This window comes from Solea senegalensis, unplaced genomic scaffold (assembly GCF_019176455.1).
Source record: "Solea senegalensis isolate Sse05_10M unplaced genomic scaffold, IFAPA_SoseM_1 scf7180000012686, whole genome shotgun sequence".
NCBI lineage: Eukaryota > Metazoa > Chordata > Actinopteri > Pleuronectiformes > Soleidae > Solea > Solea senegalensis.
The window spans coordinates 3,610-21,820 of record NW_025320671.1 but is presented as its reverse complement, the minus strand read 5'-3'; the positions used below and the strand labels follow the sequence as shown (position 1 = coordinate 21,820).

The 18,211-nt window shown below is 41.7% G+C and overlaps 1 protein-coding gene across 1 annotated transcript; it reads left to right on the top strand.

Annotated features, from left to right (window-relative positions):
- Positions 1-79: 79 nt before the first annotated feature.
- On the top strand, positions 80-16,830 carry LOC122759939 (tetratricopeptide repeat protein 7A-like; the record flags this gene model as incomplete). Its single annotated transcript, XM_044014948.1, has 13 exons — positions 80-175; positions 2,086-2,272; positions 7,169-7,332; positions 8,053-8,221; positions 11,114-11,244; positions 11,353-11,477; positions 12,209-12,287; positions 12,587-12,756; positions 13,869-13,932; positions 14,105-14,242; positions 15,562-15,645; positions 16,453-16,557; positions 16,755-16,830. Coding segments are annotated over exons 1-13 (1,549 nt in total), but the record flags the coding sequence as incomplete, so codon positions are not given.
- Between the last annotated feature and the right edge of the window lie 1,381 nt (positions 16,831-18,211).

The window sequence follows — 18,211 nt, the reverse complement described above, 5'->3', positions numbered from 1 at the left end:
AGAGAAAAAGCATTCCATGTTACGTCAGCAGGGGGCGTGCGATCAGCAGCAGCAACAGCAACATTACACTCATACTGTATGCTGGTGGTGGACAGACGGAAATATCGACGTGTGTCAAATGTCAAGTTTCCAGAGAGAAAATGACGCTCCTAAATCTCTGTTACGGAGGCTCGAGGTTATATTTGGTGTCACGCAGTAGTTGTTATAGACTTGCAGTAAAATCCAAACAAATCTCAAAGTAGTGAGTGTGTATTTTGGCCTATGGTTCATAGAAATAGTTTAGTGGTGTTGTTTTGTTAATTCTCCCTTTCCCCATCACTTCCTGTACATTAAAGAGCGTTCATTTGAATTGTCTTTGTACAACCTAGGGCTTCATACAGTGCCGAATGACAAATGTCATGTTTTGTCACTGAGCCACAAGTTTGACCTGCCAATTCTGCTGAACACAGATCAGAGCAAGCCAGGCAGTTACAAATGTTGTTTTTTCAATCCACTGAGCACATCTACTAAACGAATACTAGACAGCAGCACCATATATGGAATATCGTGCATAACAGCTTGGTTGCACACCTCCAGCAGTCTTTGGCTGCTAATACTTAAGGCCCACCTAATCCAGTTAAAGAGTTAGTGGAATGGAATAGGGATGAGAGTCTTCTTTTAGACAGCTATAAATCATATTATTACACAGAGAAACCTCTAGTGGCTGCTGTAAGACAATGTGGACAAATACAAATACAAAACAAAAAAAAACAGTCTGGTGGTAATTAAGTCAGTCCAAGACCAAACATTGTTATCATTAACAAATATGGTATGTCTACAAAGACAACACAAATAGCAGTAAAAGCAGTTTACCCCTTACAGCTATTTAACCAAGGTCCTACCTTGTATTTTAACACCATGTGTTAGTAGTTCTTTGATTGTGTGACAATTCACTGACATACAAAGTAAACTAAAATGTTAGTTTTTGGTTTTCTCTGTCCTGCTTAGAAACATTATATTACGTTACTATTTGAATAATCCAAGTAGGAAAAAGAAAGCAAGATGTGGTTGTGAATAAAGTACAGCATTAAGTACTCTAGTGCTTTCCAAAGTGTGGGACGTGACCTTCTGGTGGGCCTTGGAGGTATCACAGTGTGTGCCTCAGACTGAACTATAAAAATCCACCCATCTATACTCACATGAGGGATGAGGCTGGTGCTAATCCCAGTGGAAAACAGCTAAAGATGGGGGTCACACCTTGGACAGGTCACCAGTCCATCCAAACACAGAGAGACGAAAAACCTTTCACTCTCACACTCACACTCACACCTACAGTCAATTTAGAGTGTCCAGAGTCTAATCTGCATGTTTTTGGGAGAGGAAACTGGAGAACCGAGACAGAACCCCATGATATCATGATTGTTTATTAATAATAGGGACAACATATTTGAATTCCAATGTTATCAGTTTATTTCTGTGTTGTGGCACATGTTCTTGTTAATGTACAAATCTGGACAGGGCCTATGGGACGATTAGCAGAATTGTGCATACCTGTTTATCTTGTTGAGGGCTGATTGATTCTGATGCTTTACAGCAAAAATAACTTCTTGAACTTTTTACAATCTTCAGTATGAGTTGTTTATATCCTGTCTCGTGTCTGCTAAAGAGGCAAAATACTCAAAGAAAAGTCAAAAAGTATATATACAATACTGTGAAAAAACACAGACCTGGCAACCCCTAATATAAAGGGTAACAGTGAACAATACTTTAACACCTATTCTCACAGTAAAAGTAAAATAATAACAATAACATAATATCAATAATAATAATAATAATAATAATAATAGTGCTTTTCACTGCTCACTTAAGAGAATAACAAAACAAAAACAACAAAACATTCGGATTAGGAAATACTGATTACACAATATTCGTCGAGTTGACACCACTAAATCATTAATTGGAGAAAAATCGATTATTAAAATAGTCATAATTATTGACAGTCCTACCTTTCTGTTCGCCCTGACCTCCTGTAACGCTCCTTCCCTCCCTCCTCCCTCCCTCCCTCCATCCTCCCGCACTCAAACGCACGTTTATTTCCCTCCTCAGTTTGCAGTTACTCCCATCGTGTCCGGGGAGTTCAGTCACCACCGGGACAGAGCGGCGATGGCATCCCGGGTCTCCTTCACCCAGATCCGGCTGGAAACGGAGCTGGAGCGCTGCCGGGCCGAGTGCCAGTGGGACAAGATGCCGATGATCATCGAGCAGATGCAGGCTGCGAGGTTCCACGAAGACGGTGAGCAAGTGGTTCGTCCACACACCCGCAGGAGTGAAGTTGAGGTCGGGGGGTTTCTAACGTTCAGGTGTTTGAGGTTCAAACTGCAGAAGTCACCACTCACTAAAGGAAAGAAGTCATGTTTGAGAACGTGCAGGTTGTTTGAAGGATTCTGTCAAAAGTTGTTGGAGTGAAGTTATTTCACTTCAGGAAGTGAACATAAAAATCAATGGCTACAGAAATGCCTTTTCATTCACTGCATTATGAGAAATGAGGATTTACGGTGTCTCTCACACTCTACCTGTTTACAATTGATATGTGTACTTATCTAGACTATGTTTATTCCTATCAAGGGTGGACAAGAGGGACAGTACAGTGCAAGCTGGACTTTGGACTCACAGCTACATAGACTGGGTTACTGTTCATACAGGTTTCCTCAACTATTCTCAACTTTTTTTTTGTTTGGCCAAATAAATTAGCCAGATTTTTTATGGTCAATTTGACATCATTATTCTACAATCTGTAGAATATGATGTTTCTGGCTCAAGACAATAATTCAGCAAAAATGATATTTTCACACACATTTTGGCTTTAACAAATATTACACCTCCTGCAATTTTGGAATTTCAATTTTGATAACATGTTGATTCATTGTTCAGCCCTAGTTTTTACCTTCACATTGAGAGTAATATTAGGTTTTACAGAAATGGCAGGAACAGAAAAAGGACATGCACATTGGGTAAAAACATTTAGATAAATATGAGATGAATAAATCAAGAATCTTCACAGAAATTAAAAGGAAGGAAAAGACCTGTACATGTTAGAGCTCCCGTTTACAGTATTTTTGTTTTGTTTTGATCCTTTCCTTCCTTTTCACTGTTAGAAACAGGAAACAAACTGTCTAACTTGCATTGATTCATTCGTTTCAAAGGTTTCGGTGACACATTTTTGCCTGATAAAGGTCGAGCACTGAAACAATGCAAATACATTTATCAACAGATTTAAAAAGAGTTTCCATAAAACTATTGTTTCTGTGAGACAGAAATGAGAGTAAAACAGCGAGAAATATGTACATATTTGCCCTTGTCCATATTTATATTGTGAATTGGCTCGCAGTAGTCTGTGAACTTTAAAATGTTGCTGATAAAATAAGCGGGATAGTCCCAAAAACAACAACCAACAACAACAATAATTAAGAGTTTGTTACATGTGTATAATTGTGTTAGAGCAGGGTCACAGAGAGGTTGCCAGATGTCTCCAAGAGTGAAATGTCAGTGGCTGGATGTTTACAGTACACAATAAAAGACTGTGTGCATGATCAATGCTATATACAGTACATGTAGGCCTATTGTATGTATAGCCCTATAGGCCGAACCCCCTGCTGTTTCCCATGTGAAACAAGACTTTCCAGTGAACAATCCACTGGCTGCTTTTTTTACCCTCAAAGTCATTCCATGCAGCGCTCATGCTCAAAGAAACGCAAACACACTCATCATCCTGTGCTTCATAAAAGTCACTGATGTGTCTGCCGCCACCTCTCACCTTAGTAAAGTAAATATATTTCCAGGCGATGTGACTGCACGTCTGCGGCGATCGGGGGCCCTTAATTGACTGATAGTGCAGAGCGGCACTTTCTCCCTGCCTGCACATGCACCCATGTGTTAAATCAACATGGTGCCTGCTCATCTGGCAGGCTCGTTCAGGAGAGTGATAAAGGAGGGAGGTACACCTCAGGATAACTCGGCATAAGCAGACTGTAACGTGCAGTATTAAGGCAATATTGAGTGCTAGGAAGGAAGATGATGTGGATCTAATCGCCCAGTCATGATCTCAGAAGCACGGTGCCAGTGACTCAAATGCAAGGGTATGAGGAGCCTTTGTCCTTTTTGTTGTGTTCATAAGCCTCTAGAACTGAAGCTTCAATAATATATTATTAGTATTATTATTGTGGTTGTATGTAGTCAACAATAAACCTACCAAACAAGGCAGCAGTCGATCAGAGCTAAAAATGCAGAATTTCTCCTTGACTTGGCTGCGGGAATTGTTGTTTGTTGTAATGACTCCTTTTTGAGTCACAGCTGTGTTGCATTTCTATAATCTGAAACCAGTCTGCCATCCTCCGCTGACCTCTTTGCCCAGAGAACTGCAGTTTATTGGATATTTTCTCTTTATTTTCCTGACCATTCTTTGTAAATCTCAGTGATGGTTTTTCATAAAAAATTCCCAGTAGATCAGCAGTTTATGAAATATTCAGACCCTGCATATCTGGCACCAACAACCAATCACCTTTCTTCTTTAGATGCACTGAGTTGCTGCCATGTGACTGGATGATTAGATAGTATTTGCATTAACAAGCAGTTCAACAGGTGAATGTGACTGTGTTTTAAGGTCACTTGTTTCTTATTTGGCTTTGGATAGCATAGCTGGTTTGTGGTAATATTAGTAATACATTGGTGTAAATCAGGCTTGCAGAGTAAACAGAGAGAAGTGGAAGGTAGCTCATGCAAATGACTCTGAAATCATTCCTAGCTACCGTCTAAGGAACGATGGGTCATGTTTAATTGTTTTCAACAATTAAAAATCAAAGTGGCTGATTGGAGTATTTGTTTTGGCGTGGGTATTTAGTTTTCTTCCAAAACAAATAAAAACAAAACATAACATTCTGCTCACAATCTGTGTTTCTCATCAAAGTACACAGGATTATTAAACATTAGCAAAGTGTTTACCGCCATGTTTGCATGTAATTATCTCCTTGTCTTTTTCAATAGCCACCAGAGCAACAGTAATAGTGAGTGATTCACACTGCCCGAACCAGAACCAGCAAATTCAAGAGTACCGAGGGTCAAGGGTCAACTGTTCAATACTCAACTAAATGCCAGGACGCTACAGTATGAGGCTGTGCATTCGCTGGTCCTTTTGGAGTGCTCTTACTTTGAAAGAGTCATGTTTGTGACATATTCATTCATATGTAGATAGCTGGAAGCGGTGGTCACATATACTTCTCAGTGTTTATTGTGCTGTGAACGACGCACATCTTAAAGAAAAGCAAGGGATTCTAGGACACAGACGCACTGCTCACACATTCAACCGAAAATCGTTGTGTTTGCTGCTTCAACAAAGGTGAAATACTATTGCTTTAACTTCAACTGTCCAACCAAAGTCTGACCTTCAACTTGTTTGAATTCATTCAAAAGCTCTGGTGGGGGGATAAGGCTGTGCTGATAAAACCTACTGGCAAATATGTCAAGTATATCAGAGTGTAAACACAGCTCACATCACACACACACCAGAGTTGGTGGTCTCCAGAAAGGCAACTGGTCCTTTTTATACTAGGAAAGGACCTAAAGAGGCAACAAATCATAAGAACACACACACACACTCAAACCCTTAACCAATAAACAGCCCAACTAAGGTGTGACAGAACATGAAGACCGACCAAAATGTCCTTCATTTCACAAAATGTTTACACAAAATGAAACGCCTAAAAGAAAGTTTGACACTGAGAGTAAGACACTGTCGCAGTAGGACGGGTTAGTTTATCATTAGAGTAAACTTTGATAACATGATCTTCACCCTGTACACCACGAACTTCAGCTGCTGCACAGAGACCTGCCATCTTCAGAAGTTTTCTGACGACTCTGCAGTAGTTGGACTTATCAGTAAGGGTGAGGAGACTGAGTACAGGGGTGTGGTGGACAACTTTGTCACGTGGTGTGAGCAGAACCATCTGCAGCTCAACGTGACAAAAACTAAAGAACTGGTGGTGGACCTGAGGAGGACCAGGGCTCCAGTGACCCCTATCTCCATCCGTGGGGTTAACGTGGACATAGTTGAGGATTACAAGTACTTAGGGGTGTACTTGGACAATAAACTGGACTGGACTAAAAACACAGACGCACTCTACAGGAAGGGTCAAAGCCGTCTCTATTTTCTGAGGCGGCTGAGGTCCTTCAACATCTGCCGGAAAATGCTGCGGATGTTTTACGAGTCTGTGGTGGCCAGTGCCATTCTCTACGCTGTGGCGTGCTGGGGCAGCAGACTGAAGGTGCGGGACGCCAACAGACTTAACAAACTCATCCGCAAAGCCAGCCATGTTGTTGGAGAGGAGATTGACTCCCTGACAGCAGTGTCAGAGAGAAGGATGTTGTCCAGGATTAGGTCCATACTGGACAACTCCCTCCATCCTCTACATGATGTGCTGACCAGCCACAGAAGCACATTCAGCAAGAGACTTATTCTACCACGCTGCACCACAGAACGCCACAGGAAATCATTCCTGCCTGTGGCCATTAAGCTGTACAATTCCTCTATATGATAAATAGGCTTATACTTCCTCTGTATATATTGTTAATATGGGGGGAGGGGGAAGTACAAGTTGTGAAGTATATTCTGGAAATGTTGTAACTCTGTAAATTTATTCTTATTTTAATAGTATTTTTAACTCTGTAAATTTATTCTTATTTTAATAGTATTCTTTAATTTTGTAATTCTAATCTTATGTTTACTCCTACTTCTTCCTATAGTTTGTAATTTTGTAATTTCCAAAAAAATTGCTGTTACAACATTCGTTACCTTTGTACACTGGAGCGCTGTGACGAAAGAATTTCCCGCAAGGGATTAATAAAGTATTTTCTATTCTATTCTATTCTATTCTATGATCCAGTGAAGGTGCATGTGCTTATCATGTGATTACAATGTTCAAGCTATTTCAGGAAACTATGTGAGACATGGAAAATGTAGCCTTTTAACTGACCATAGCGTAGTTCAACTGTTCTCCCAGAGTCGGTGGGAAATGTTGCTTTTGATGGACTGAGCGAGGTTTGCTTTGGCTCCAGAAACAAATGACCCCGTGACCCTGAACTCAGACCTGTGCCAATAGCATTTGCTCGCTTTCGACTTTTCAAATCTCACCCCCAGATGATTACGGGACCCTGCTGACGGCCGAGGCGCTGCTGGAGGAGTGCCTGCAAGACAACATGGACCTATTGCGGCGCGCCACACCTTTGAGGGAAGAAACCCAGCCCAGGCTGAGCAGGGCCAAAGGTCACCTCAACACCATCCTGAGCCGAGGCCGCCTCACAGTCAGTCTACTCTGTGTTACTCAAAGACCGTAATAGTTTCAGGTCTTCTTCATAAGCACATGATGTTAATTTTGTTAATTAGGCTCTATTTAGAGATGATAAAGGACGGCACGTATGAGTGGACATCGGTGTGATTGACTGCTGGTACTGTCCAACAGGAGCATGTAGCATAAGTCAAATTGTGCGAGTTTGAAGTCTTGAATATTTGGAGTGCATCCATTTTTTATATAGTCCAGTTTTACTTAACAAACTCACCTCATCTCCAGTGTCTTCACACTCCTCCCAGGCCCTGCTTCTTTTCTCCTGTCGCTCACTGGCTCCACTAGACTTTCCTCTCAATCTTCATTCACCTGCCCGCTTCACTCTTCTACACACTTAGTTCCACTTATCCTCAGCCCTGTGATCTGTTTCTCTTTGTCCCTGATCAGTGTTCAATGGCCTGCTTGTTTTTTCCACTTTTCTTAGCCTACCTATCACCTTCTTTCATGTCAGCTTCTTACTTTTTGCTACGTGTTTGCCTGTACCTGCTTGTCATGCATACCTGTCTACAATCTTGTCTCCCATCTTCTTGTTTTCATCTTTCTATGTGTGTCAGACCTCTCTGCCTCCATTGAGCTCGCACCATTACTGTAATATGACATGATAGTGTGTTATGACACAGAACGTACACCTTTGTGTTCCCCAGCTGCTGCTAACCATTTATCCTGTTTTGTCTTCCAGCCGCGGTACTTGAATGAGGCTCTGCTGTTGATGGCCAAAGTGCATTATGTGCAAGGCCGCTACTGGGACGCTCAGGGAATGTGTGCCAGGGTGGGCCTGGAGGAGCTGACACTGGATGACCAGCCCACATATCACCTGCGACTGCTGGCTGAGGCGTTTGTCATTAAAGGTAACTGAGGCCTAGAGAGTCCCTTGTTTTGTTAGGGCCCGAGCATGAATTTGTGCTCCTTCAGATTATTAATAAATCTGTGGCTTTGTGGTCATTTTTGAGGGAATTAGCGTGCATAACAACTCTTGAAACTTGGTGAAAATGTGATATTGGCATAGTGCCCGGACTTGTGCGTTGCCCAAGGGCTCTATAATGCCCCCTAAGGTGAAAACAGAGCCAAAATTGAAGTCCACCGAATTCCTTGGTGGGAAACTTGGTGGGAAGATGGTAACCATGGCATCAGCTCAAAAGGAAGTCGGCCATTTGGAATTTTGGCATCCATTTTGGCGATGTACACACTACGTAAATGAGCTAATTTACAGTCCTTTCATTTTTATTATATCTTGGTATCTTTTGCTGTTGTTGATGTTCTGTCAAATGGTAATACAGTGAATGGTTAAAATGGGCCTGAAAGTTTGCGTATGCACAAAAGAAGGCATACGCCTCTATCTACGCAAAGCTTGGGATTTATAAACAACGGGAAATGTGCGGTTCTTCACAGAAAACTGTGACCCATGCGTATAATTAACATACATTACAGCAGATCTCTTACCTGTCACCCTGGGCCTTTTCTTTATAAGCAGAGGTATCACTGACGATTGGCATGTTTCCCTGAAAAACACTACAAGCAAGACTGAATGACTCCTTTCACGACTCCATTCATTACTCCATTCCTAATCCCATCTGTGAGGAGTCATTACAATCCTAAAATCGGTATGACCTTGTTTGGAGTTTGGACATGGTGGGGGTTGACAGATGAAATTCTGTGGAAACAAATGTAATGCAGCTGGAAACCATCAGCTTTATGAGACAGAGAGTTGTGTCATTAACCTCCCACTGTACTCAAATGTAACCTCAGCTCGTGGATGACATGTGAAAATGAGCCCATCGTTGTGAACGACCAAAAAAAAGCCATTGTGTTTTCTCTTTAGCCATTTTTCCTATTGGTGGGGTTCCCACTGGACACATTCAGTGTGGAGTAACAACATAAAGTCCAGTAAACAGATTTACAGCAACTTGTGTGTGTAAAACAGATCTTTGTACAGATGCTGATTGTGAGTCGCACAGTACAACCTGTGATTCAGTCACACAAACACAAGCTGAATCAGATTATTTTGGGGTTACGTTTTCTTGTCAGATAGCATCTTGAGTATTTCTGTCTTAATGGAGAGTGGTGAAAGTCAAAAGTCAAAGCACATTGCATAGCCTGTTTTCCTTGGAGCTCTGGAGAATCTTGTTATGCACATCATTATCATCATGTCATTACACTCCCCATTTCCTGATAATCGGACATGAGCTCATGCTCATTAAACTGAGGATGATTTTATGATCATAACTGTCAGCTTTGGATTCCCCTTTGATTGTTTTCAAACCCACTTGATAATATTTACTGTGGATTGTTTGACGACTCTCATGAGGAAATGGAGCAGGTCCTGTGGGGGTTACACTGCTCATTCCCATGTTTTGTTTTTTTTGCATATTGTGTGTATTGCATATTGTTGTGGCAATATTTGGTCTATGATGTCTTGTCTCTCTGCAGCTTTCTGCTTATTCAATTAGAACTGGCATCTGGCCCGAGGCTGCTGTCCATCACAGACACCAGTCTAGAAAAGTTCCTCCTCCATCTGTTTATTTGTACCAATGGGTACAGACATGAGAGCAGCATTCACTGTTTCCTCTGTATGCTATTAAATTAATGTAGAATAATGTCACACTTATGATAAATAAAGAGATGTTGGGGACATTGCTGCACACACACCGCAATAACAATGATCTTGACCATGTCAGTCTACCTTCACGATGTCATTCTTATCCGCAACCATTCTTAGTCTTATGCAGGTGCTTCTTTATCAAGTGTCAGTGTTATGTTGTGTTGTGTCATAATAAGCACTCCTGCATGAAAAACACCATAGTTGTAGTGGGGGGTCATTGTTTTGTAAACAGAATATAATGCACTTCCTTTGTGTTGTGAATCAAATCACCATTTTTCTGCAAAACTGACATAAAATAAGAGAGAAAAAGCAAAGCTTAAAGGGACCAGTATAAACGCTGTTGTTTTTTCCATCACCATTACACTGTGCAGTCAGTGTATCAGTTTAATATGGTAATGACAAGAGTAAGTTAATTTGGCCCAGCAGCTTAGTGATGATGTATTGGTGCAGTTCCATGAAGCTCGGTGACTGTTATGTGTCTTTTTCAAGTACCTTTATTTACCTTTGTCTTCACTTCATTTGTGTTGAAGCGTCAGTGAGTGTCATACACACCACATGACTTTCAAAATAACATTTTCACTGAGTAAACACAGTGCGTCTTCTGTTAACATTATAAAATGGCATCACAGAGCAATACATGGTGTTTCAAACACCACGCGAGGTTTTGCTATAAATGTAAACGATGGTTCAGTATGTTTTTTGGTTGTTTTTTTTGTTTATGCTTTGACAGAACATCGGTTGAGAAAATTGCCAGGGCAACTTTAAAAAGTATGTGTGTTTCAATCTCGTGGGTTTAAATTATGGAACAGATATTAAATATTTAAATATAAGGATGAAGAAGTTTAATCCAGGACATTAAGAAAATTGTATAAAATAAATAGTAATCAATATTTGGTGAGTAAAGGTACAGTGGGTATGTATAAGTTTATACTTCTGCCTACTCCTTTTCAAACATGTGACAAGATGTACATTTTTGTGTTGTCATTGTAAAGGTTGCACGTGTTTGAAATAAAAACTATCCATCTATCTATCTATCCATCTATCTATAAAAGTCGTAAACAAGTAGAATCATTTAATGGTATTAAATAGTACACGTTTTCTGGTGTTAGCAGGTGGTGTTGACGTCATCTGTGTGTTTCAGGTCTGTCTCTGGACCACCAGACAGTTTCTGCTGTGTCGCGGATTCGTCTCTTAGAAAGGGAGGAGGAGAGTCTGTCGTGTTACCTCCGGGCCTGCGATGCTGCTCTGTCTTTCCTGCAGGAGCTCGATAAGGTGACTTTTTAAAAAAAAAAAACACGTAGAAAGATGTGAGTCGTGTAATCCTAAATGGAGTGAAAGAAAGCGCTGACTATAAACCTTGTTTTGCATGTTTTTTTGCAGACAGTAACGACGCCCCATGCCAAGACTGCCAAAGCCAGTCTGTTTCCTCCACTTGTGGACATAGACCTGGGCTACTTTCTTCAGGCTGCGTTACAGAGTGCTTACCTTTGTCTGCTGCACAGGGGGTGAGACTTAAAAACAGATAACAGTAACAAAATCCTCACCATATTCTTCAATGTGACAGACACATTGTGATCATTAAATGCCATCTTCGACATCCATAAACACAGTCAGATATTCTTTTTTTAGTCGTATTAAACTTGTTTTCAGTAACCCAAGCACACAGTGTATCTACTGTATAACAATACAGTAATATTCTAAATATGAATAACAAGATGCTTTGTCATCTTCCAAAAGTGGCTCACCATAAAAGTTTGGGGTTCACTGTACATGGCACCAGTGCAGGAGAGAGATGCATTTTTAAATTTGAACACAAGGAGTCAGTGTTGCTCTTGAATTTAGAAAATCTGAGAAGCAGTTCAACAGGCCTTGATGTCTAGAGCTAACAAGGGGGGTCATTTTTACCGTTTTTGATGTGTTGTATTATTTATTAAAATGTATTATTAGGTTTTTACCACCCTCAATAAATATTAATGCAATATTAGTGCAAAACAGTCCATAATGTTCTTTGTTTTGCTGAAAACGTCCCATCCTGTAGTTTGTGTTGTAAAAAGGGGCTGTGATGATTTTTAAACTCGCGAGAGTCACTGATTTACTGTTTATGTGGCCCTTAGTATGTAAGAAAGTCCTGGTCCATCCCTGTTGTACACAGTAGGAACCGTGCTATCTGCTCTTATATCCACCAAACCTTGAATATGGTATTGATATACTCCCACTGTGTGTGTGTGTGTGTTAGTCATCTTGCGCAGGGTGCTCACCAGCTCCGTAGGGTGCTCAGGGTGGTGGAGTCACGAGGGTCTCAGAGCTTTAGGAAGGTGAGTTGTCTCTCTCTGTCTCATACAAATAGTAGCTTAGCTATTAAGCGCTCATTGAACACTCACTGATGGAAAAATGAGCATCAGGGCATTTTTAAAAAAAATCGTGCTGAAGGCTTATTTACACCACTGTATCTTAACGTTGGTGATAATGGTGTCACTTCGAGAGGTCAATTTCCTCAGGTGGTACTTGGTAAAAAAAAATAATAAAAAGTGATTTAATATGTATACTATGAGCTCATTAACATGCCAGTCGAGCCAGAATTTAAATGAATGATTGCATTATGGTTTCATCCTAGGCTGCAGCAAGGAAGTTAGCAGAGGTGCTGCTGAGCTCAGTGAGTGAAGACAGCTACTGGCCCCCACTCGGCCCCCCACCCTCAGCCTGGCTCCACAGAGAGGGAGCCGCTGCCTCCAAAGACGTCATCTACCCCACTGTGAAACCACCACAGCGATACAGCATGGAGGGGTTTGTGTTTTCCCTGTTTCTGTTTGACTCTTCTGATTTAATGTCTGCGTGGTTCCAGCTGAGAACCAACTTTTTTTTTGGATGCAATGAGGCAGTTCCCCACATTCACTTCCTGACATGTTCTAATCAGTTGCAACTTGAAGATCAGCTGTGAACAAAAAGCTCCATCAACACTTACTTAAGTTTAAGTAGAGACTTAAGAAAACAGATGTCAACCACTTAAAAAAGAGCTTGCCTAAATAAACCTGCACCCATTTAGAGATACAGTATCTTAAGAACACTTTATCTCTTCATTAGACAGTATTTTGTTCCCTCATTTTCTAAGTGTGTGTCACTCAGGTAAATCAGGATGTTGAACTTACCTTTGGAGGCAGCAGTAGAAGTTAGTTTAATAGAGAGAAAAAGGGTTGAACATTTGTAAACTTGGGATTTAGTTAGGCCACCTTTTTGTGAAGTCGCTAGAATAATGTTTTTTCTTGTGTTCCCGCTGGAAGCCATGATTTCAGTGAGGGCAAACATCCATCTGTAGGACAGGTTCATGGCACCAGAGGGCATCAATATCCATTGTACAGTCTGAACAAGACCAGACTGGTTATCTGTATCATTTTGTTGCCTTGTCTCTGCATTTCTCACTCTGCGGGGATCCTGTGCTTGTTTTTCAGGCCCTGTGAGCCATACTTAGTCACTGCCACATGACTAATCCTGCCCACACTATCATAAGTGAAGATCTAAATCCATGTCTAAGATTAGAAGGAGAGAACTTGTCCTAAGGAAGTCTTTTACTTCAGTTTTTTGTCATTAATTACCACCTCTGTCTGGTAAATGTGTCCTTGATTAGGACGTGGAGATGACCTGAGAGGGAAGAGGGGCATGTAAAAGGAGGATGGAGACGAGTGTGTGTGTGTGTGTGTGAGTGAGTGAGAGTGAGAGAGACATCTGAGATAGTATTGTATCGTGATACTCTCATGGTGGTCCGTGTAGTGTTACAGCTCCACAGGTGAGACAGAAACTAGACACTCCTGGCAATCTACCTCAAGACAAGCTGTGTGTGTGTGTGTGTGTGTAGGTGTTGAACTTCCTGTTCTTATTTCCTCTTTCCTGTGTCCTGGCAGTTGCTTCTGTCCTCAGGACGTGGTGGAGGAAGCTGTGTTGCTGCTGCTCATCACAGAGTCAATGGTGAGCTACACACACACACAATAATCTGCTGCATTCTTGCTGTCTACTGTTTCAAATGGTTTATTGAATTTCGGCAATTGAAACCGCAGAACACCTTTGCCTTCCTTAGTCTTCGTCCCCGTCCTCCTGCCTCCCCGTCCTCTTCACTCAGTCATTCTCTCTCTTCATCCAGGCCAGCGGGGACGCGGTGATCAGTCGTCTGCCTGACCAGGCCGAGGCTCGTCAGGCCAGTCTGCAGGATGCCACCTCTGTCTATGATCTGCTCACCATAGGCCTGGCCAGGAGGGGGCAGTATGCCATGCTGTCTGAGGTGTGCATGGACACACACAAACTTCAAGACACACACATTGTGATGAAGGTCTGAGGGGAGGGGAGCGACAGAGAGGTTGATGAGATTTGTTAATGAGAGATTTGCCTTTGACAAACATTTTAATTAAAGTCCTTGTCACCTTGAGCGAGGGGATTATGGGTTTTCTTTTTCCTCTCATTTTACCTCTTGTCTCTTCTCATTTTTCAGCATTGTCTGTTTCCTCCTCCATTTTTCTGTCTTTATCTTGCTCCAAATTCCTTTTATATTCACTTTTACAACCCTTTTCATCTCACGATTTGGTGTGTCCACGTATCTGACTGATTCATAGATCAGCCAAATGCTAATTCAAGCTCCAGTTGCCTTTTACTTTAGGTAAGGGCCTCGCTATCTTTGGCTGCCTCAAAAGAACAAGCCGTGTTTCTTTCTGGTACACAGAGGCTGCCTTAGTTTCCTGGCAAACATAGTGAGGTAGGGGTGAGCGGAGGAGTTCGCTAGGTGTGGAAACTTCAATGCCTTTGTAGTATCGACTGGGTATCAAACTTCTGTATTACCTGTATCATATCAATAGGCGTGCAAGTTACAACCAGAGATGGGGCTCATTCCCCAAAGGGAGAGAGGGATCAATACGTGTCTGTGTTGTGTGTTGAGAGGCTGTCGCTTCTTTGATGAATGAAGTTATGTCAGGAAGATATTATGTGCACGGAATACATATGAAAGCAGAAAGTTGCTCCATGTTTAAGTGCAAGAAAACAACCTATAACTATACCGTAATTAAACTGATAAATAAAATTCATATCACAGTCCAGATATCGATATTGAAACTGTATCAAAAACCCCGCCCTAGTGCAGACCCTTAAATGTCACTAATTCTCACACGTTTTGGCTTTCTCCTGAGCGCTCCTTATTTATTCATAATATCAGACAGACCGCTCTGCTGTTTGAGCTCAGTTTTGCATGACTGACAACATCTGAATGAGCAGCGCCACATGTCATCCTCTGCTCATCCACACACATCAATCACATCATTATGCACTGAAACACAGCAGAGTGGGTGGTGTGCGGTGACGAGAGTGAAGGAGAGTGGAAGCAGTGGCTCTGTAAAGAAGAACGATTGAGGGAACGAGTGAAAACATTATCACCCCGATTTAAAAATTGCTTTCCTGCCGGCTTCGTGTGAGGACAATGTAAACATGCAGTGTTTGTTCAGTTCAGTGCTTCCCCTCACTGAAAACCCTGCTTACACGTTCTACACACACTTCATTACATAACCTCACACATATTAGCATGTCAGCGTGTGTGTGTGTGTGCTTCTTCCGCAGTGTCTGGAGCGAGCCATGAAGTTCTCATTCAACGAGTTTCACCTCTGGCACCAGTTGGGCCTGTCACTCATGGCAGCCGGGAAGGTGAGCTCATTTCTCCTTATATACCAGCAACAGACCCTCACACAGCACGTTACGCCACACCCAAAGGAGATATCCGTCATCTGCCATGCACTGTGGTGCTCCTTCCTCACCCATGTGTCCAGGCATGCGACGCATTGCATTCATACCAAAGTCTTAAATTTGGAATGTGCCAGTAAAGGTGGATGGTTGAACTTCCCAAATCTGGTTTTGGCAATTACCAATAACTATTTATAAGTTCCCATCATAGCAACCCCATAGAAATTCTACCAAAAATCTACTAAGGGGAAATCATATTTAATCAGATTGCTGCTAAATAAATGTAAATGCTGATGGAATGATGGGAATTCCATGAGAGTGACAAAGCAATAGCTCCCTCTCTTTCTCCTCTCCTGTTCCTCAATCCCTTCCTCAGGTATGTGAGAGCAAGAGAGCATACGGTATGTGTGTGTGTGTGACAATGAAATGAATCTGGGTTTCAGGATGAAGTGACACTGCAGATCAATGGACAGCTCTAGAAATAGGCTGCGCCCTAGAAGGAGAAGGGGCCGCCTCAGTGTCGTCATATCCACTTCTATTTAGGGGCATGCCCAGTGTGTGCGTGTGCGGGTGTGTGTGTGTGTGTGCGCGCACATGGTCCATTAATGATTGACCTACATGTATTAAGTGTCTCTGTGTCTAAATGGGTCTATTAAGGCTGTGTAAGGACAGTCGATGTGCGTTTGATACACTTGCATAATAACATAATAGCTTGTGGTCACAATTTGTCTCACGTGTACGTTTTTCTGTGTGTGTGTGTGTGTCTTTCAGGGTGTTGGTGCTGTGTCTGTATTTAAAGAGTGTGCTAGGATGAGACCTGAGGACCCATCCCTGCCCCTGTTGGCTGCTAAAATTTGCATCGGTCAGCTGCACTGGGTGAATACACACACACACACACACACATAAAGTTATATGCAATAACCATGACATGCACTCACATGCCATTTCGGGTCAGGCCTGGGACATACAAAGGATTAATAACTGAACAGTAACGTCCTTGTTCTAATACATTTCCCCAGAGATACACGTTGGAGCTGTTGTTAATGTCTGTTCTTGCTCACTCCTCTGTTTAGAGAGACACCGGTGTTCCATCGAGCAGACGTGTGGTGTGTGTGTGTCCAAGAGACCGCAACAGAAAACACCTGTATTGTAAGGCCCAGTATTAAATACTTGAGCGCCACTTGTCATCACAGTTGAGCAAACATGTCAGACCAAAACAAAAGTGATGCAGACAGTCCAGAAATCTATCTATCTATCTATCTATCTATCTATCTATCTATCTATCTATCTATAGTCACAATGAGATGCATCATATTAAATGCATCAAGTCACTTATGAGTCTGGTGGAGAAAGGTTAGGTCTGAGAAATGTGGGAGCCTTTCTCAGGTCATAGAGTTCTCCATCACAGAAATGCCAGAACAATATTAACCCTATATGTGGTCTTATTGCTCTCCTTGTCTGAGGTCTTTGGTAGTAAATCCAGAGTATTGCCCTCAGCGTAACACTTTGAACGACAGCCTACATCGTTACTGAGTTCCTTGCTGTGTTCAGGTGGAACTCATGACCTAATAATCTCGACATACACATCATATACAGGACAATAAACTCAGAACTTGCAGGAAAAACGGTACTGTGTGTGGCTTTTCAGTAAAAACAAATCCATTACATTCACACCATTTTTAAATGAGTTAACACAACACTAATTAAGCCCAAATCAGCTTCTCTCGACTCCCTCTCTGTTTCTCAGTATAACAGTGTTTAGATATTGTGTCATGCTGCACACAGGAAGTGATTCATTTTAGAGACACCAAGAACATTTTGCTGGTAAAGCGAGACAGCTGAGCAACAGGAGTATGACTGAAAACTCCAAAAAACCTGGTCCGTCAACAGTTTCACGAGAATATAATCTTCTTGCTCTCGCCCACCACCGCACTGCTGCTGTATACACACAAACACTCCCTCAGTATATGATCATTTTACTTGACAGAGCCTGTTTTCAGATGAAGGTGGAAGCATATGAATGATTTTGCATTGGCTATGTTCACAGAGACCAAACAAAGGCAGAATAACAGCATCAACAACAGGATTATTATTAAGAAATACATTCATTTTCTTAATGTGTGGTTTGTAAAGCAGTGTAAAGTAGTGGAAGGTAGAAAATAAGGTGTGGGAATCACAGGGTACGTGACGATGCAATTACGCGATACCGTGATAATCAATATGTTGCAAGACAATCATATAGCGATACATCACGATATCTGTCTAACTGAAGAAAACTAACCGTCCGTGTTAAAAGTTAAAAGTGCAGGATTTCTCTTATTTATTCACAACATAGAGAACAAATTTTCCCTCATTTATTTGAGCAGCGCCACCGGGAGGAGACAGCAAGTACTGTAGTGACACCTGGCGAGTGAAAGTGACATTTATTTTAGAGCTCTTTAATTTATTAATTCAAATATCAATATTTGTCCTGCCAAATCAATTATCATATTGCACGAGGACGAATGACGATATATCCCCAAATCGGTAT